General features: G+C 55.5%; 1 protein-coding gene and 1 long non-coding RNA gene across 5 annotated transcripts in view; one reads left to right on the top strand and one right to left on the bottom strand.

Moving 5' to 3' along the window:
- The first annotated feature begins 7,925 nt into the window (after window positions 1-7,925).
- IGSF9B (immunoglobulin superfamily member 9B) overlaps window positions 7,926-20,516 on the top strand; it is a 50,253-nt gene continuing 37,662 nt past the window's right edge. For 2 of the 4 annotated variants that reach the window (XM_017509044.2, XM_037731550.1), the window contains exons 1-3: window positions 7,927-8,191; window positions 18,485-18,682; window positions 20,349-20,495. In XM_017509044.2, coding sequence (XP_017364533.1) covers window positions 8,128-8,191; window positions 18,485-18,682; window positions 20,349-20,495 — 409 coding nt within the window. In that variant the 5' untranslated portion in view covers window positions 7,927-8,127. Of the gene's footprint in view, window positions 8,192-18,484; window positions 18,683-20,348; window positions 20,496-20,516 lie in introns of all 4 variants that reach the window. The other 2 variants (XR_001819199.2, XM_017509045.2) reach the window with 2 other exon arrangements.
- On the bottom strand, window positions 9,498-13,611 carry LOC108289541. The gene is made up of 2 exons (XR_001819201.2): window positions 13,388-13,611; window positions 9,498-9,746 (listed from the first exon to the last, which is right to left on the bottom strand). It is a non-coding gene; the product is annotated as an uncharacterized LOC108289541 (long non-coding RNA).

The following is a 20,516-nucleotide window of genomic DNA, read 5'->3' as shown; positions in this document are numbered from 1 at the left end:
GCCCCTATCTGGTCCCCAGCCTTTCTCTTCCTGTCCCCTGCACCTGCTGGAGCAATGTGCATGCCAAGGCTCTGGGGAAGGGTGGGGGCAGTGAGATAAAGCTGCACTGGGCATCTCCAGTAATACCACACAAGGCCCTTTTGTGTTGGTGTTGAGAGCTCTGTGTGGAGAGGTCCGGGAATGGGAGGTCTGGGGGTCGAATGGGTACTAGAATAAACCCCCTCGAGCCCTCCAGCTGTGGCTCCAGGGCCCAGTCTCCTCCCCCACCCCCAGCCTATCCATCTGCAGGCCCAATGCAGAAGCCCAGGCCCTCACACCCCTTCAAGGGCCTCTTTCCTCTCCCCAGCCTCCACTTCTGTGCCCTGTGCTTCAGTTTTGTTTCAGCTGAGAGAGGTGCTTTCTCCTTCCACCCAGACCTATTTCTTACTGCCTCCCTCCAAATTAATCCCCAACTCATCCCATTTGTATACCCACCAATGGGATGAGTTGGGGGTTAATTTGGAGGGACTGGACCTATTTCCTCATTCTCCCCCAACACAGTTCTGTTCTAAACACAGAAGCCTGTTTCCTCGTGCCGCACACTGACCAGCATGGCCACCTCCTTGCCACTTCTGCATGTTCAGTTGGCACGAATCTTTAGGGAATGCCAACTTGGGGCTAGGTGCTATACAGACCAGCCCCTCGACTTCAGCAAATTTCAGAGCAGCAGCTTTCCTGGCTGGTAGTCTCTTATTCCCTCCATCTCGTCTCTCCTCTGCTTTCTCGAAGACTGAGCTCAGATCTCATTTCCTTCACTCAGCCCTTATCATCTGCGCCATCTCCATTTCCTTCCTTCCTTCCTTCCCTCCCTCCCTCCCTCCCTCCCTCTCTCTCTCTTTCTTTCTTCTTTCTTTCTTTCCTTTCTTCTTTCTTTTATATCTCTCTCTCTCTCTCTTTCATGGAATTTTGCTCTTGCTGCCCAGGCTGGAGTGCAGTGGTGCAATCTTGGCTCACTGCAACCTCCACCTCCTGGGTTCAAGCGATTCTCCTACCTCAACCTCCCAAGTAGCTGGGATTACAGGTGCCTGCCACCATGCCAGGCCAATTTTTTGTGCTTTTAGTAGAGACAAGGTTTCGCCATGTTGGCCAGGGTGGTCTCGAACTCCTGACCTCAGGTGATCTGCCTGCCTCAGCCTATCAAAGTGCTGGGATTACAGGTGTGAGCCATTGTGCCATTTTCTTTTCTACGGCAATTCAAGTCAGGGCTATTATCACTCTTGAGATGGTGTACACAGAGTTTAGTAAGTGCTGTTCATGTGGTCAGCCTTGTTTTTCTAACTGGGTGCTAAGCTCCTGAGTGACTGAGACTGGCTGGTCATTTTGGTGTTCTCCACAGGGCCTAGTGCAGTGCTGACTGCAGGCTGGTGTCCAGTTGCTACTCATTCATCAGGGAATCCCTTCTGCTGGCGCTCCTCGAGTGTAGGCCCTGGGCCTGTCTGTTTCTGGCATTCTAACATGGCTTGCTCCTTGGCTGACTCCTCAGAGCTTCTTGAGCCACTGCTCTAGTCTACCTTTTGCCAGTGTCAAGGTTGCTGGCTGCCTGAGTCCAGGACTTCATGTGCCTCTGTGGAAGTGTCCATGCTGCGCTAGAATCCCTGGTCATTCAAGCCTCGGGGAGAAAGCCAGGTCCTGTTTTCTTCCTGTATTATATCACAGGGGCATGGCACTGGGCTGCTGGAGAGTCCATGACAAAGAAACTGCCCATTAGAGTCTTCAGATTTCTCTCTCCTGAGGCCTTAGTTCCCACTGCCTTCTACCTTCTATGGTTCCTTTTCCAGATGGAAGAAGTAGAACTCAGACAACAGAGGATGACCTGGACCTTTGGGCTGCTGGGGCCGGAGCTGGATGATGCAGCGGAGCCCTGCTCCTTGCTGTCTTCTAGACTTCTGGATGCCAAGAGTTTGAGTGAGGTTCGCTGCTGCCCGTCTATCACTGTGCCTTGCAGCTGGGGCCTGTGGCCGTGGTCTAAGGTCATACTCAGGTGTGCCAGAGTAGCCCCAGGAGGTGTGAGAACAATGTTTTTAATGATGCGGCTGTTGCTGAAGAGTGAGGTTGACATGTTCCTGGGGGCAGTTCACAGGCATGGCCATCTATATAGGACTCCCAATTCTGTGGGACAAATTTCACGCAGAGCAGTGAACTTCCTTTGTGCATTCCTAGCTTAAGCCGCTCAACAATGAAATAATGTCTTCTCTGAGATGGTTCAGAGCTGGCCTGGAACACCAAGAGGAAAGAGGAGATGGATTAATACGGCTGAGGGTGCTGTCCACCTGGTTTTCAAATAAGCTTATCCTAAATTGTAAGTTTCCTTTCTACCTTGGGCAAGGACTCCTCCCTTCTCAGCCAGGCAAGAAATGAATACAGTTCAGCTAAAATTCTAGTTTCTTTATCATTAACTTCTACTACATTGCCACAAACAAATCTTTAAGAACTTGGACTTCAGGCTCAGCATGAGGGAATTCTGCTGTGAAGAGCTGCATGTTTACACCTGTGCACACACACATGACCGGGACAGGTTGTGAGAGTGTCATCTGCCGTCCACTTGCGTATGTGGGCAGCGGTTGACATACATGCTACCTCTGCCATATGCAAGGGATAGTGAGGGCACAGGGAAGTAACATTAGGCTGCAGCCCTGCAATGGATGGGATTCGGGTAGACCCTCTTCCTGGGCTATGGACTCAGCTGGATGGAATATAAAATGACCCTGTGGTGGTTGGAATGGGTTATCTTTAGCTAGGAAGGGCTGGATCAGTCTCCAGGTCAGTTACCACCACCTAACCAAGCTGTGGCCTTCAGAGGAAATTGCACGTAAGTAGAACTCTGGGTATTTTAGTATATTTTTTGAATGGGGGTCTTGTTCTATCACCTGGCCTGAAGTACAGTGGTGCAATCATAGTTTACTGCAGCCCAGAACTCCTGGGCTCAAGTGATCCTCACACCTCAGCCTCCCAAACAGCTGTGATGACGGGACCATACTACCATGCTGGCTAATTTTTAAATTTTTTGTAGAGATGGGGGCCTTGCTTTGTTACCCAGGCTGGTGTTCAAGCAATCCTTTTGCCTCAGCCACCCAAAGTGCTGGGATTATAGGTGTGTGTCACCTTGCCCAACCTGGTAAATTTGACTCATAATGAAGTTTGTGTTTGAATAAGAACAAGTCTTCAGGAATTTATATTTGGAAAGGGCAAGATGGATGGTTAGAATATCTACATGGGTCCAGAAAAACAGCTTAAGACCCAAGACCACCCGCCCAAGAGACACGCAGGGAACTAGGAGAGACAAATACCATGTGAGGTGCCTGCAACGTTCTGGGAGGATTTCGCGCCTAGGTGAAAAATTCTTATGGTAAGAGGGCTTGAGACCCTTGCAAAGCTTTTCTCCACTTCTCCTGTACCAGACTTAAAATTAGATATTTATAGTTCAGAAATGCTATTTTCTTTCTTTATTTTCTTCTCTCCTTCCAAGTTCTTTTAAAATATGCTGACTGGTCTCTGGTGTATTAACAGTAAGCAAGGGGAAAGGATTTGCTTCACAAACAGCCTAGTCTTCTGTAAGGACCAAGGGCACATCCCTGATAACTGGGACTGGTAGTGATGGCTTGAATCAAAGGGAGAAAACTCTGAGATCGGATACTATATGCCAAGCCCTTTTTTGATGGTCAGTTTTAGATGTTGACCAGGGTAAGGGCTGCCAGATGCCTCATAAAACCTTCCTGGGTGTGTCTGTGGAAGAGGTTGGTGATGGGATTGGAGGGCTGAGTGAAGATGGGCTGCCTTCACTAGTGCAGGCGGGCATCAGCCTATCCTCCATCAAGGGCCCATATGGAACAACAAAGGCTGAGGGTGGGCAAATTGTTCTCTGCTGGGGCTGGGGCAGCTTCTCCTGTTGCTTGGACATTAGAACTCTAGGTTCTCAGGTTTTGGGACACAGACCCAATTATACCACTAGCTCCTTTGGTTCTCCAGCATTCAGATGGCATATCACTGGACTTCTCAGCCTCCATAATCGCATGTGCCGATTTCTATAATACATCCGGTTACATCTCCATATCTAGACTGATAACAATATTGATGTCTATATTAATTCTATTAGTTCTATTTTTCTGAAGAACTCTAATATACCTTTCTTTCTAGATGTTTCTTCTAGAGGTCATTTTTTGCTTCAGTTTTGAAGACTGTTTTCATTGCGAATTGTATCATCCAAAAATGGCTGTCACACTCTCCCCCATTGCATAAACTCTTCTTAAAATGTGACAGGGATACTGCTCTAGTGGCGGGTGGGGAACTGTGTCCTCTCCCTTTGAATTGAGGCAGGTTTTTGACCCTGATGGAAGTGATGCTATGTGTCTTCCAAGGCTAGGATATAAAGGGTAGTATGCGTTTTGCCTGGTTCTATTGGGATGCCAGCTCTTGGAACCTAGCCACTATGCTGTGAGGAAGCCCAGGCAGCCTGCAGAGAGACCCACTTGAGGAAGAACCACAGCCCTTTGCTGGCAGCCCTGGCTAACAGCCAGCGTCGATCTGCTAGCCACGTGAACGAGCCATTCTGAAAGGAGAGTGGTCCATACCCCCATGGAGCTGATGCCACATGAAGTAGAGAAGAGCTGTCCCCACCAACCCCTGTCCACATTGCAGATTCATGAGCAAATGAATGAACCTTATTGCTTTAAGCCATGATATTTTGGGCTGGGTTTTTACATGGCAAGACAACTGATACAGTTCCCTATTTATGTAAACACTAAGCATGCTCTTGAGTGTTCGTGTTGAGTAAATTGCTTTCATTTAGAGCTGCCTCTCCTTTTCACAAGCAGTGTCCCAACAATTGTTCTACCCTAGATTCTGCAATGAGGTCTGGAACCACCGAGGAAGGTGAGAAGTGACAGGTGAGTAAACTATTGTTTTTGAGTCCTCCTTGTTCAGTGACTATGAAGAGGGAATGAGGATAGTTTCCTCTTCTCCTACACTTGAAGCTCCGCCCCCTTTTTCGCTTGTCCTCCAAAGGCCTCCGGGGATGTGCAGGTAGGTGCCTACATATGGTTATTTTCATAGACACACTACTAAGACTATTGTTTGTATTCCCAAAAAGTCAATGCCTCTTAAAAGAAGGTGACAGACACTCCCATACCTGAGATACATAGCATTCCTGGATAGACTACTGCATTTATCTGTGACATTGATGACTATCAGTACACCTAGGAGGTATTCAGTGGAGTGGCTCATGTTCCTCCCTTATGTCCCTCTTGGACATCTGGGTTCCATGCTCCCCTTGAACACTCAACTGGATGTGTCTATGCTAGGAAGGGGCAGCCATCCTTTCTGGGTCCAAAGCTCAGCCATATGCCAAAAGGAAGATTTGATCAGACTCACTCCTCACTGTAAGCCGATACAGTATATCTCTCTTTAGTTGATCTGACACCCAGTTGAGACAGGTCTGATGATAACGATGATGATGAACTTTTCCCTTTTTATCTTAATTTTCCTCTCCTTCCTCTCTGCCTTCATCCCTTGTTCTACTCTATTTTTAGTAGACTTATCCAGAAGAAATTTATTCTCCTCTTTAGATAGCGTCTTTAAACCCCTTCCCAACCCAACTCATGTTCTAAAGCTTGTGATGTGTTTTTTTCTTTCCAACTTGACAGACACCTTTTTTGTTTTTGTTTGTTTGTTTGTTTTTTGACACGGTCTCATTCTGTCACCAGGGCTGGAGTGCAGTGGCATGATCACAGCAGCCTAGAACACCTGGGCTCAAGCAACACACCTGCTTCAGCCTTCCAAGTAGCTGAGACTACTGGCATAAGCCTCCATGTCCACGCCATCCATTCTGACAGACAGGTTTACTTTTCTAGTAGAAGCCACAGCCCTGAGTAGGACAAATGGATGGCCAAACAAGGCAGTCAAGATGGGTGGTGAGACTGACTCCATCTTTTTCCTTGCCCCACAGGCCCCTAAGAGAGGGTTTCTCTGAGTCCTGATGTTTCCCACTTCATACCTAACAATGGTGAGGAACTGGGGCCAGCCTTTGGGGATCCAGCACTTCTCTCCAGGCGACAGGTAGCTGCTTAGAGGTTCTGGGAGGAGAAGAATCCTGCTATGACCAATTCTGCAAATGGATTCTAATATATCTTTACAGTCTCGGGACCCTAGGAAAGTGCGTAAGTGTGTGTGTGTGTGTGTTGGTGGTGGAGTTATTCCAGGTCATGCCACCTGGAAATTACTACATCAATGAGACCTGGAGCTTCCAGCTCACTTCATTGTCCCCAAAAAGGCATCTTTGCTCAAGAAAAGAATGAAAATCACGGCTCAGGAAGAGATGGCCCCAAGTTAGGCATCTTGAGTGTGTTTGCATGAGTGGAGGGGTAGGTAGGGTAGGAGGTTATTCAGGAGTCCCAGTTCTCCAGGTCTAGCCAGACCCTCAACATTTATCCATGTGCTCACTGCTCTGCTTTCTGCCTCCCAGCTGGCCGTGCACTAATAGGGTTCCGGTGTCAGGGAAGGCTGCACCTCCAGTGTTTAAGGCCACTTTCTGTGCATGTGTGTGCACCTGTGTGCATGCTTTCCCAGAAGCACGTCTCCTTGTTCTTTTGGGAGATTTGTGTCCTGGAGCTAGGGCTTTGTGGCTAATGAGTGCTTTGAAAGGATGAAATTCCTGTGCTCTGGCTCTCTGACCCTCTGTCTTCCTTCCTTGGCCAACAGCCCACCCCAGAGAGTGGTGTGATTCTTACCACTGCCTTCACTCCTTGAAAGAACAAACATCTTCACTGCAGCATCCGAGCGCTGGTGTGAGGTGATTGTTTGTAGTAGATGTTTCCATGACATTCATTTATTTCTTCTGCAAATACAACTGTATTGGGGGAGGGGAGGGAGAGAAGCTAGGGTAGGGCGACTGGGACAAACGAAGACCTTCCAGTTTCCTATTTACATTTCTCTGTAGGATAAGAAGCCCCTTCCCTTTCCCTGGGTCTCCTCTATCCCAGACTCCTGAGGCGTTCCCCAAACCCATCTTGGCTTCTTGCGGCCGAGACGGGGCTGGGCTCCGAGTAAGGTGGGGAGGGGAGGAACCATGTGCGAGAGGAAGCAGCCTTTATCAGGAGAAGTGGGGAAAAAAACTCAACTTTGACAGCTCAGAGTCGGGATTCAGTAATGATGAGGAGCAGTGACCAGCACTGGGGGTGGAGTGTGTGTGCACGCGTGCTCCTGAGGGATCTGTGGCACTTCGCAGCTGAGCCAGTGACTCACTGAATCTTAGCGACTTTGAGAGGTCATTTTAGTCATCCCCCGGCCTGCATCACGTTTGGAGGGGGTGGTGCGCCGCTCTGGGGACGTGTCTGGGTGCGGTGGGAGTGGGGGTGGGGAAGCGGCGCGTGACCTCTTTGAAAAGATTTCCGGCAAAGGACGTTCCCCGGCTGTCGCCGGCCGCCGGCTCCCGGGTTTCCCCATCACGGAATCAGCATGGTCCTCCCGGGAACTGCTTTTTGCAGGATGAAAACCGGATGTTGGGTTCCACGGGTGGGCGGGGGCTCCACTCACTCCCCTCAGACCTGTCCCGGGAAATTGCGACCCGTCAGGGTCTCGTTAGAAGCTACCATTTCCTTCACCAGAAACTTGCCATGCAGCGTGCGCCGAGAGACGAGCGGGCAGAGACGCTACACCGCCTTCTCCCCGGCAATGCGCATGATTCTGCGGCTCTGTGCTCGCCACACTTCAACGCACCTTGAAATGGGCTCGCCTCCTTCGCGCCGCGACGGGCGGACGGCCGAGCCAATCGGGGCCCCGGATGGCGGGCGGCGCCCAATAGGCGGGCGGCGGGGGCGGTCCCGGAGGCCTGGCCCGGCTAGGCTTCACCGTGGACCTGGCTGCGCTCCGCCCGGGCGAGTAGTGCAGGTGCCGCTGCGCCGGGGCCTGGGAGGCGCGCGCCGAGCGGAGCGGAGCCGAGGAGGGATGGAGAGCTGGCCGCCCGGGCTGCAGGAGCACCGGCGCGGGGCGTAGGCGGCGCGAGGCGGGCGCCAGGCGGGCGCTCGGGCGCGAGGCGCGTGCGGGCGCGGGAGCACTTTGCGATAGGATGAGGCTCCGGGCTGGCGCGGTAGTACTATGATTTGGTATGTGGCCACTTTCATAGCAAGTGTGATCGGCACCCGAGGGCTTGCGGCTCAAGGTGAGTTGAAGTGCGGCGTCCCTCCCTACCCCTCCCGGCGCCCTCGTCCCCTTGCGCCCGGCCCCCCTGTTCCCCGGACCCTGGGTTCCCATCTCCCCGGCTCCCCGGCTCTCTTTCCTGCGAGTGAGGCTCGGGATCCGGCTTGGGCCAGGCGCGCCCGGGGGCACTGTCGGGGAGGGACTGGGGGCCGCGGGCTGGAGGGGTGGGAGGGAAGGCGCCCGAGCCCACGGACTGCAGGGCACCCGGGGAAAGGACGCCGTGGTATCCAGGTCGACTGCGCCCACCACGGGCCCCACGGTACACTCCCGCGCGGCGAGCCGGTCGCCTCCTGCCCCGGTGGCCGCCTCCCAGAGCTGCGGGAAACTCCGGCTGCGGGAGTTTGCGGTCTCTGGGCAGGCTGCAGCACGCTCGAGCCCCGCGCCGCGAGGAGCGCCTGCCGGGAGGCGCGATCTGGAGCCCTGGGACTCGCGGCAGACGAGTCTAAGGCTCCCGGTTCGCGGCCCTGCGGGCGCCCAGAGCTCTGCTCGCACCCGTCCTGCCCACACATCTTGGCAGCTGGAGGTCTGAGCCCCGTTGCAGGGGCGCCCCGTGAGAGGAGGGCGATTGATGAGGCTGGCTTCGAGGAGTGTCCGCTTTTGGCTGGACCTGGCTAGCGCCCGCGCCGCTCTGAGCGGCACCTGCCAGGCAAAAGTTCCCCGGGAGCGCGCCGCAGCCGCGCGGGCCTCACGGTGTCCTCCCCGGCTGCGAGGCAGAGCTGGCTGGGGGCACGGGGAGGGGAGGGGGGTCCCTACGCTGTGAATCCGAGCGGAGGGGGGATTTTTCTCTTTACCAGTTCTGAGCTGGGGGAGTCGCAAGGGGGAAGCCACCGAGTTGGGTGATGCGTGCGTGAGCGCGCGGCTTTTGCTTTGGAGATGAGCTGAGGGACCTGCAAGCCTCTGGGTGGCACCCCCGGCTCTCGGCCCTTGTATGGAAGTCGGAGCGGAGCCTGGTGGGTGCCAGGACTGTGAGCTCAGGGCTGTCAGCCCACAGACACGACCTGGCTGCGGGCAAGTTCACCAAGCCGGAGGAGATGGCGGCTGGAGAGAACCCGCCGTGGGTGGGAGTCAGCAGGCAGGACCCGCCGACGGAGTACCCTCTCCCAGCGGCGCGGGGCACCTGGTGGGCTGGAGGCGCCTCTCACGGGGTTTTCTTGTCACCCGTCTGTGCAGCGGGTAGTGCTTCAAGAAACTTTCTGGAATGGAATGAATATGTCGCTTCTGCTTGGGGTGGGGGGTGATGGTGTCTGAAAACAGAAACAGCGGAGGGCGAAGGGAAGGGTGATTTTATTAACTGACATGTTGTTCCGGGTGGTTTTAAAACTCTTCGTTTGTCAGGTGGGAACACTGAGGCCAAGGTGGTGGCGGAAGCTTACGGAACGGGGTGGATGTGAGGTGGGTCGGGCTGCGCTTGACAGTCAGCCTGGAGCCTCATCCTCTCCCCCATTTCCTCGCCGTCTTCCAATGCCTGCATCCTACTCCCCTCCCGTTTTTGGTATGTTCCTGCTATGGGACTGTCCCTGAAAGCACAAAAGGATGAGCTGGGATCTTTGAATAGAAAAGAGACGCTGTAGAAGGGCTCTGAAATAGCCTCCAAACCCAAGTCAGGGTGGGGGGAATGGACTTCTTTGCAAGTTTAAACCCAGAATAAAGGAATATGAGTTTATACTGCAGCAACACACAGAATTGTAAGATAGAAGGAAGGGCTTCCCAAAATTGAAGGTTGCCGGGCATGAAGGTTATGCCCTCTTTCCGGGTGCAGAGGGGTCCTTCTGTCTGGAATGGCTGGACGTGTACCTCTGTCTGGAAGCAGAGGGTGACCTTATTGGTCTTACGGTCTTTTTTAGCCTCAGGTGCTCTGTGTGTGGTAGTTAAGGACCTACGTCTAGAGCCATAAGACTGGATTCAAATTATGGCTCTGCCACTTGCTGACCCTGTGACCTTGGACAAATTCTCAGCCCCTCTAAATGTCACTTGCCTCAATATAAAACGTGCTAACAGTTTGTGCTTTTAGGGTTTTTAGATGAGCATTAGTGCTATAAGGAAACAAACAACTACCTGTTAAATAGTATGTGCTCAGTAAACATTAACATTATTATTGAATGTCCCTGGGATTTCAGGATCCTCCTCAGTTTTCCTTCCCTTGGGCCATTCAGGGCACCAGGAGCTGGGAATGTGTTGCGGGGAAGTTTGAAAGGCTGCCAGTGCCAGGAAGTAAGACCCCTTTCTGGGCTGACCTCTTCTGGGCAGAACCTCTTGTACCTGACATCCCAGGGACACATGTGCAGGCCTCAAAGCTGCTTGGAAGTCCTTTGCAAGGTCTCCAAAGCTGAAATGTTGTCAGTGGCCAGAGGCTTATGGAAGGACACAGCCCGGGAGGTAGGGGCTCCCAGCACGCAGCCTCTGGAGGGAGAGGATGGGTGCCCGCTCAAGTGAGCAGCACCAGCCAGTGTTCAGAGGCTGGTGAGGCTCCCTGTGAGGGCTCAGCTGTTCCCTGACTGGCAGAGGTGACTTCTAGGGAAATCCCTCAGCAGGAGGGACTTTGAGATGCTACTCTTAGGATTTGGCCATAGCAGGAGCTGCTCCGGCAGAGGGGCAAAAGGGATGGTGCTATGTTGGGACTCCACTCTAACAGCCCTTGGGTGCAGGACAGAGGTTGGAATGGGTTCCTGCTTTTGACTTTGAGTGTGTGTGCCTGGGAGGTGATGAAGGTCAGTGAACAGGTTGAGGGAGTGTGGAGAAGAGAGGGGCTGGAGTGGTACCCAGAACCTGGAAGACAGTGATTGGTGTAGACTCAGTGTCTCAGACAGCTGCTGAGCCAGCCGCGGGGAGTTCCCGCTCTGTGGGAGGACCCTGGGCCGTGCTTAGCCGACTGTGGACCTTGGATAGGGGAAGGAAGTCTGGGACTTTACTCCCACGGCTGCCTCCTCTGTCTGCCACAGATTCTGTGGTTGCATTATGCCTGACTATAGTGTCCCCAAATACAGTGGCGTTCTGACTCAGATCCTGCTGGTAGTTGAACCACTGCCCTCTAGTCTCTACCTGGCCTTGACCTACTCTTTTTCCTTTTGGTAATGAAGATGGGAGGGTGGAGGTTTGAACCCAGAGGTTGCTGTCAAGACCCCATGGTGAGCCTGTCGGCGGAGAAGGACTTAACTCCGAAAGTGGTCAGTGGGTGGATTTGTGTGTGTGTCCTCAACACACACACGCTGGGGACAGGAGTGTATCTGGCAGTATGTGCCCTGGGGGAAGCTGGGGAGTTGGGGGCTTGGCTGAGGGGCAGGGGCAAAATCAGCTTTCAGCCCTGGGCCTGTGGCCCAGCATGTGCTGGTCTTGGAGTTGCAGGGTCCCAGACCTGGAGTGGTTTTGCGTTTATGGCTCTGAGACAGAAAGCTGGGATCTGGTTACAAAGGAGCAGAGGCTGCCTCGCTGAAGATCTGAGCTCCATATCCTGTGGCTTTCTCAGGCTGGGGTGCAGGATGCTCAGGGAGCGGTCCCCTTCCACCTGCTTCCTCGAACAGGTTAAGCAGCTTGTGTGAAGAGTGGATCTGAATGGTCAAAGAGCTGCAACTGCTGAGAGCTTCCAGCTGTCCAGAAGTGTGTGTGTGTGTGTGTGTGTGTGTGTGCATACACACATTCCTATAGGTGTGTACATATGTGTGTGCTCTTGCATGTGTGCATAAATGTGCCCCTGTATGTATATGCATTGCGTATGTGTGCACACCTGTATGTGTGTGGACACGTGCCCATACCTGTGCATGTCCATGCATGTATGCCTGCGTGCACGTACATGTGCAGCCTGTATGTGTGCATGCCCACAAGTGCTTGAGTGCCTGTGTGTTTGTGTGCACATTCGTGGAGTTGACAGGGTGGGGAAGTTAGTGTGCAGGCACGAGGTGGGGGCCACTCCTCTCCCCACTGGAGCCTGAGAGCAGAGAGACCCTTGGAGCCAGTTCCTTGCCTTCCTGTCCTCTCCTGCCATGCCGCGGTACCCTGGGTGCTGGACTCCAGGCAGCCTAGAGGTTACGAGAGGGGCAAGCCCCAGCCTAGGGCCTGTCTGTCTCCCTGAGGGTGTGGCTGTGGTCTCAGTTGCTCACTCCAGAGGACTGTAGGGTTGGAGAGGCAGCTTATGCCCATCCCCCACAAGGCACTGCCCACGGGTGTGAGCCCAGTCTGCTGGAGGCAGCTGACCTATTTTTCCTGGGAATCTTCCTGCTTTTCTGTTCTCTCTTGCGTGAATAAGCAGGAGATGGGGCCTCTAAGAGGGCTGTGGAGAAAGGGTCCATGTGTGCTGGGGCTGGGCTCCGGAGCCTCAGCTGGCCTGACTGTCCTTCTGAGAATGCCCTGCTCAGCCTGGCCTTCCGTCCCCGGAGTCCCCTTGCCTCCCTCCTGGTTGTATGTGCCCCCGAGATGGAATGGGGGCCTGCGACTTGCACACAGGCACAGACTGTACGAGGTGAGTCACTGTCTTCGTTTTCTGGCTTTGGAGTGGGAATGTTGACGTTGCCTGGGGAGTAAACATGGGACTTCGGCTTCCCACGGACTTACCGCCTCTATCTGGCACCTTACCACGGAGCCCAGCCTCCTGGGGGCTGAACCCATGGCGCCCTCACTTTGCTAGGCTGCCTGCTGGCTGCAGGGCTGCGTGCACCTGGGCCCTGAGAGTGCGGGGCAGGCCTCTGCCCAGGTGGGGAGAAGGGCTGTGGGGGTGTGGCTTTGCCTCTGCTGAGTAACCATTAAAGGAGCAGAGCGGAGATTGAATTACTGACTTCCTTCCTGCCAGTGGCTCCTGGGGAAAGGGCTCTTGGAAATACAATCTAGCCGAGAGCAAATTAAGGTTGCTAATAGCATCCCGGCCTCACAGCTACTGGGGAGCCCAGCTGAGAAAGGTCAGGGCAGAGCAGCCCTTGCAGAAGGAAGGAGCCTGCCAAGCCTGCCCCTCCCCAGTGCCTCTCTCTCCCTCTCTCCCCAAGGAGCAGCTGGGTCTCCCTGACCCCTGGCTTCTGAACTGAACCAGAGACGTTTGGTGGCAAGTGGGGGCTGGGAGGGCCGTGAGGGTACAAAGGGGAGACCACCGAAGGGTGGACGTGCTCTGAGGTGCTGCTGGGTTGGGTGTGGGTGTCTCTCCTGGAGGCAGAAGGGTGTCCAGAGCGACCTGTACCTGCCTGTCAGCGTTTTGGGCCATGTCTCTTCCCCCGCCTCGTCCTTTCTGGGTCTTTGCTGTGCTCTGGGTCCCGCCTTCCTCCTGCCTTCTTCTGGGCGTGTGCCTCCCACTTTGCGAGAGCCCCGGCTCTGCCAGCTTCCTGGAATCTCCTGGAGCCTCCTGGCTTGTCAGGGAGGAGGGGTTGGGGGACTATTGGGGGCTGTGCCTTTTTTGGACTCAGCAGGGATTATTTTTAGGCTGGCAGATGGAGGTGGCGGTGGCTGTCGCTGGTATTATTAGACAACAGGCCTGTGGTTTGGAAGTCTGTTGCCCAGAGGAGGAGGAGGAGGAGGAGGAGGAGGAGGAGGAGGAGGAGGAGGCTGCAATAAGGACTTGTACTAATGAGCAACAGAAGCTGGTGCTCATTCCGTTCTCCCCTTCCCCAGCCACCCGCTAGACCCAGGTAGGGGTCCCAGAGTCTCAGGCAGAAGGCCAGACTCCCTAGAGTTGGCCGGAGCCCACCCAGCCGCCTTCTGAGACAGGCCCACCCTATGGCCCTAGGCTTCAGGGTCTGGACTGGCAAAACCTGTCCCAAGTGTGGGGTAGGAGTTGCCGACCTCTGGCTCAGGCCCTAAGAAAGGGAAAAAGGAGGGACAGTGGGTGAGAGGCCTTGATCCCAGGGCCTGGGTTGGGCCAGGATGCCCTCTGCCCCATCTGCTTTCTGAGAAGGAGGACAGGGATGCCACCCATGCGTTGGGAACAGCTGGAACTGAGTAACTTTGGGTGAGCCGCACAGCTCCCTGTTTGCTCATTTTTCAATGGGAGACAGCAGTGCCTGTGTCAGGAGGCCATTGTGGGCAGGGACGGAGATTCCCTGCATTCCCAGCACAGAGCCCAGTGTGCAGCAGGCATGCACAGCATGTGAGGCCTGCGTGCCAGCTGATGCTCTCCCGGCCCTGCTCCTCACACCTTCCCCTGCATACCTTCCTTCGTACTTAGAGCAGTCCTGCTCTCAGGTACCGTCCTTCCTTAGCCCTTCCCTGGTGGAGGAGCTCCAGGTTCTGAGTGTTGGACAGGGACTGTGCCAGGCCCTGGATGCCTCATAGTTCTGCACAGGGGGTCCAACGGCAGCCCTGGACTCAGCCACCCCACTGGGTACCACCTGTCCCAGAGAGCAGGAGATACATACCCTGTGGGCTTCCCAAAAGGTCAGCCAGACCTCGGGGGGCGACCTCATCTTTTTTTGCCCTCCTACTTTCTCTTCCCTGCCATAACTGCTCCAAAGGGAGCTGGGCACACCCCTAAGATACAGATTTACTAGGCTCTGGGCACTGCTATTTCTGGCCTTGTCTAAGAACAGTGTGAGACCTATGGCACTGCATGGCTGCCTTACACTATGCCCACCCCTGACAGTGCCAGTTTTCCCCCTTTGAGGGAGGAGCCTGGCCCCCTGGGCTGCTGTGATGGGAGAGGGGCTCAGCACCCTCCAGCCTCTGCTTCCCCTCTTCCTCCTGGTCCTCCCCTTCCTCCTGACTCCCTTCAGGAGCCAGCCCTTCCCCCTTCCAGTCTCAGTCTGCTCCCATCCAGGCTCTGGGGTGCTCTGGCAGTGTTCAGGTGGCCTGAGCTCTCCCTCCCAGGGCTAGGCTCTGCACCTGGCCCATTCTCCAGCCCTCCTCCCTTGCGGCTTTGCAGCTCTGCCACTCCTGGATGTGGGTGTGGTTTCCCTTTATATTTGGGCTTCTCTATCTCTCCTCCATCTTTCCTCTTTACTGCCAGCCTGATTACTTTTTTTCACGTTGAGCTTTTCTGGAGAGAGTGTGTTATTAGACATACTTTGGCTCAGAAACGATCAGGCTTAGGGAGAAGTGCTTGTGGGTGATGGAGTGAGAGAACATGCCGTGCGTGTGTGTGTGCGCGCGCACGCGTGCGCATTTGTGTGTGAAGGAGATGGCGGAAAACTGATGAATATTTTAGGATCCAGAAAAGCAAGAGGGTTTGGACTGAGTATGGAGGCCAGGACATGGGTGCCCACACCACTGCTGTATTTTGGGGAAGCTCCCTCTCATTTCTGTCTTACTTATCCTCTTTGGGGTGTGTTCTCTCTGCAGCTGCCTCTCCCTGGTTGAAAGAGTCTTTGGGAAGAGATGCCGGGAGGGGACTGCCTGCCTTGGGGATAGGCCTTATACTGGGTGCTCAGCACTTAGCCCAGGGGCTGGCAGGGGCTGGGGCTGTGGCTGGGGCTGGGGCTGGGGTGGGAGCCAGGTGCTGGGGAAGGTGTGAAGAGGCTGCCTCATTTCTATGCGGTGAGAATGAGGCAGGCTAGGTGCAAATGAGCAGCCTCACAGCGGGAGCCCATGTCAAAGCCCACCCACCTCCTGGCATTGCCCCCTAGAGCCCTCCACCTGGAAGCCAGCTCACTAGAGTAAAACTTCACTGTTGGAGGCGCCTGCTGTCTCCCTAGGCCTCTCTCTGTTCCTCCTGCCTGGGCCCTAGGGCCAAAGCCCTGGGAAGGAACCACCTTCTGTGGCCCACTCTGCCCTCCTCTAGGTAACCTGGCCCCTGGGAATAAAACTCCCTCCTCTTCCCCTAGGCTCCTGTAGTTTCTTATCTCCTCACTGGTCTGTGCTGCAGACACACACACACACACACACACACACACACACACACACACGCTGCTTCTCTGCAAGCTCATGGTGCCCATTATTCACCTATTCCTCTTGGTCCAGCATCTGCCTTTGTGCTCCTGGCTGCTGGGAGGCAGGCTCTCCTGCTGAGGGCCCCTGGGGCTGTGGGGGACGTGAGGCTGCAGCTGGGCACTCTCCCTGCTTTCCCTGAGGGGCGGGGATGCAAACTTAGCCTGAAGCAAGGTTGAGGGTGGGGGAATTGGGAAACCTGCTGGGGCCTCAGGCAGGTGAGTGCAGTGCTCTGCTCTGTCCAAAAATACTCTGTGATCTTAGCTCTTTCTCTAGAAAACAGTGATGTCACCGGGAGCCAATCAGCTTCTGGAAGGGCTTGCCTCCTCCCTCTTCCGCAACTTGCAGGGGAGGGGGAGAGGGAGAATGAGACACACAGAGATGACATACAGACAGACATGGAGAGCCACAGACACGAAAGTACACACATGCAGAGACAGAGCCCTTGCATACAGAGAAGCAGGCAAAGCCCCTCCCCTTGCATGAGCCAACTGAAACACACACACATACACACACACACACACACACACACGGGTACACACACAGGCACACACAGGCACACACACACACAGGCATGCTGGTAGATAGAAACAGGGAGAAAGATAGGCAGGTAGGTAGCCACCCACATAGAGCAAGAGCTAGGGAGAAATAGAGACAGAGAGAGACACAGAGAGACATGGAGGAGAAGCAGGAGCCAGAGAGAGACGACAGAGAAATGCAGAGATGGAGCCAGCAAGGCAGACAGACAGACAGACGGAGGAGCCAGAGAGAGAGAGACACACGGAGATCCAGAGAGAGACAGACAGACACACACGCAGAGGAGCCAGCAAGACAGACAGACAGAGATTCAGAGATGCAGAGAAGAAGCCAGAGAGACACAGACACAGAAGGCAGAGAGAGACAAATAAGAGAGACAGAAAGAGTGAGAGGGAGAACCAGGGAGCCCACAAACTGAGAGAGAGGGAGAGAGAGAACACATGCAGAAGAGCCCAGCATGTGTGTGCGTGTGCACACACACAGAGAAGTGTCCACACACAGATGTGAAGGGATGGAGACAGGAAGGCGCACACGGGGGTCCGAGACACAGAAGGAGTCAGACCAAGGCACCAGGATGGGGGAATGGCAGGGGCTGGTGCTGCCCTCCTCTGGGCACCCTTTCCTGCGGGAGGCCCAGCCGGCTCCCTGTCTTTGGGCTTTGGTACTGCAGCTGCTGTCCTAGGTGCTGCCTTGGAGAGTCAGATGCCTGGCCTGGGACCCGGAGGGTCTGGGGCTGGGGAAAGCTGTGGCCAGTTGCGGGGGTGGCAGTAGTACCAGGGAATGAAGGAGGTGAGGCTTCCCCTCAGCCGTCCCTTTCCCTAGGACATAGCTGGACAAGGTGACCTTGTGGCCTCCCTGGCCCTGCCTGGCAGCGGAGCCTGGCTTGAGAGGAGGGCTGCATGCCCTGTTTGGGCCCAGGAGCGGGGCTGTGGTGCTTGGGGTGCGTGGCTCTTCCTCTCTGCAGCATCCTCCGGCTTGCAGTGGGGTGGAGGTGGGGTGGTTCTCCTGGTTGCTGCCTTGCGGGCCCCCTCTGCTGCCTGCCAGGGTGGGTGTGCCCTATCCCGCTATCTGGTTTCGTTTTCCTCTGCCCAAGGTAGGGGCAGCCCTGGGGTCTCCCCAGCTGGTCTCCGTCCCCAGCATCCTGCTCTAATGGTGATGTCTGGAGCTTGGGCCCCTCCCACTGCCCCCTCTGCGGCAGGGCTGGCGAGAGCTGTGCCGGGAGGAGGGGCTGGAGAGGCTGGCCCGGCCTGCGGGGCTTTCCCTCTGGTGTTGCCACGAACAGCCTCGGCTGAGCTTGTTAGGGATTTCCCTGCTCCTGCATGGAGTACCCTTGTTTTGTGCCGTGCACATCAGGCTGAGCTGGGGGTGGGGTGGAGGAGGAAGGCTGGCTCTGTCATTTCCCACCAGGCTGTAGTGGGAAGCATCCTGGTGCAGAAAGAATGTTCCGTGGGCACAGGCGGCCACAGCTGGACAGTGTTGTGGGCCTCCAGAGGGGGCGGAGGCCCCTCACCTCCATGTCCTCCACTCCTTGGAATTCTTGGGGCCAGATGCCAGCAGGGGGTGGGGCTGGATGACGTCTCCTGCTCTTTGAGACTGGGGAGGGAAGATCTGGCTTGTAGGACTGAAGAGAATGGCTTCTCTCTCCTTTCGCCCGCCATTCCTTTCCCCCAAGTTGTGGATGCTTGGGGGCCCCGGGACAGAGGGAGGTATGAGCATCGAGGTGGAGCGGGATGGAGGGTGTGTGCGGAACCCTCCTGGGAGGGCCTGGTAGCCCATGGAGGGTGGCTGGTCGGGGGGGGGCAACCTTGTGACACGGGCATGGGGCTGCTGAGGCAGGATCTCTTTGTCACCTTTTTCCTGTGTCCAACCTGGCTGTCCCCATCAGGCGCCCACGGCCTGCGAGAGGAGCCTGAATTTGTGACGGCAAGAGCTGGGGAGTCTGTGGTCCTGAGATGCGACGTGATCCACCCAGTGACGGGACAGCCCCCACCCTATGTTGTAGAGTGGTTCAAGTTTGGGGTCCCCATCCCTATCTTCATCAAGTTTGGCTACTACCCCCCGCACGTGGACCCTGAGTATGCAGGTAAGGTCTGGGTGCCCGGCTTTCCACGCCCTCCCCGTCTGGAGTCAGCTCCTCCGGGCTTCCCCTCTGGGCCCTGACTTTTCCTGACCACTCTTTATCTCTGTTTCCCAGGGTTCTCCCATCCCTTGTCCTCTGGTAGGTTTTAATTAAGCAGTGGGAGGAGAGGGAAGTGGAGGTGCTGCAGGCGAAAGGCTTCTAAACAGTACCGCCTGGGGTGTGAGAGGGTTGGGAGCCATGGGGGAAGCTGGAGAGGCCTGGGTGGGAGAGTGGGATGGAGAGGACAGCAGGCCGAGTCAGGCAGCCCTGGGCCAGGGTGGCTTGCACTGCTGGCTGCACCCACCCCTTCCCACTTGGCTCTAAAGTCAGTGCGCCTTCCCATCCTGAGTGTACAGATGAATCTCTGGCCTCCCACCATTGGCGGGTGCCTGGTCTCTGCCTCCTCTGCCATGCTGTCCTGTCCTTCTCCTGGCCCTGTCTGTGTCCTGCTTGGCAGTTACTCCTGCCAGCAAAGGCCTCGTGACTCATGCCGCTGCCTGCCCCCCAGCCCTCGGGAGAGGAGGGCGTGGGTGTGTGTGCGTGTCATTGAGTGAGCGTGTGTTGGGGTTGAAAGGAAGGGAGGAAGCAGGCAGGGCACTGCCTTCACTTTCATCTTTGCTGGTGGCTTCTGAGGTCTGCCCTGCCTTTCTCAGAGTGCTTCCGTCTCTGTCTGCCTTTCGCTCCTGTGTCTATGTCTCATGCTCTCTTTTTGACCAGGATTGGCTTTGAGAGTCTAGTTTTTAGGCAGGTTGCCAGTGTCAGGACAAGGAGGAGAGCAGAGGCGCTGTGCTATTGGCTGGGCTGAGGGGTGAGCTAAGAGTGGTGGGGTGGGGGGCCGACCCCAAGGACTGCTCCACCCTTCTGGGGTCATGGAAGGGGCTTCTGCACCTCCAGCCTCCTCATTGCCACAAGTGAGACACAGATGGCATCCTACTGGGGTGGGGATTGGAGTTGAGGAAGGGTGGCTCCGGGATGCTTGCTCTGATTACCAATCCTTTCCTTGTTCTTGGATTTCTGGGCCCTTCTGCCCTTAGCTCCTTGGGTCGATGGGCTTTGGTAGGATATGTAGTCTCTCTGGCACTGACAGCAGGACTGGGAGGGGACCATAGCATCCTGGCCCCCAGCCTGCCTTCCCTCTGCCCTAAAGAGGGAAGCTGGGTGAGCCAGTCCTGGGCACCCTGCTGGGATAGGGATATTGCTAAACCTGAATGGAGGTGCTCCTGGGTGCACTGGAGACTCCCCAACCTTCTGTTGGTACTTTCTTTCTTTCTCTCTTTCATCTCTTCTCAGCTCTGTATCCATCATGCCTTACTTTTGTCTCAGGAGATCTCCAAAAGAATGGGAGTATTCTAAGGAACTGAGGCTTCTCTCAGTGCCAAGCGCATTGAGTTGCCTTGCAGGCTGGGGCAGGGCCAGCTGGGGCAGGAGAGTGGCTCCGTGGCCAACGTGCTATGCCCTTTCCTTTGCCACCTGCTGCTGGAGGTGGGTGCCAGCTGTTACTCCAGGGCCCTGCCATAGGGAATGGTGTGAAGATTATGATGGGTCCTCTGTCTTTAGCTGGGGCAGGAGGTGGGGAGCTGCTGGCCTTCCCTGATGGTCTGTGGGGCATTTGTCTGCTGTCTTCCCCCAGGGCGGGCCAGTCTTCATGATAAGGCATCTCTGCGGCTGGAACAAGTTCGCTCTGAGGACCAGGGCTGGTACGAGTGCAAAGTGCTCATGCTGGACCAGCAGTATGACACCTTCCACAACGGCAGCTGGGTCCACCTCACCATCAACGGTGAGTGAGGGCTCCTTCCAG

This window comes from Cebus imitator, unplaced genomic scaffold (assembly GCF_001604975.1).
Source record: "Cebus imitator isolate Cc_AM_T3 unplaced genomic scaffold, Cebus_imitator-1.0 Scaffold405, whole genome shotgun sequence".
Lineage (NCBI taxonomy): Eukaryota > Metazoa > Chordata > Mammalia > Primates > Cebidae > Cebus > Cebus imitator.
This window is presented reverse-complemented; position numbering and strand designations above follow the sequence as displayed.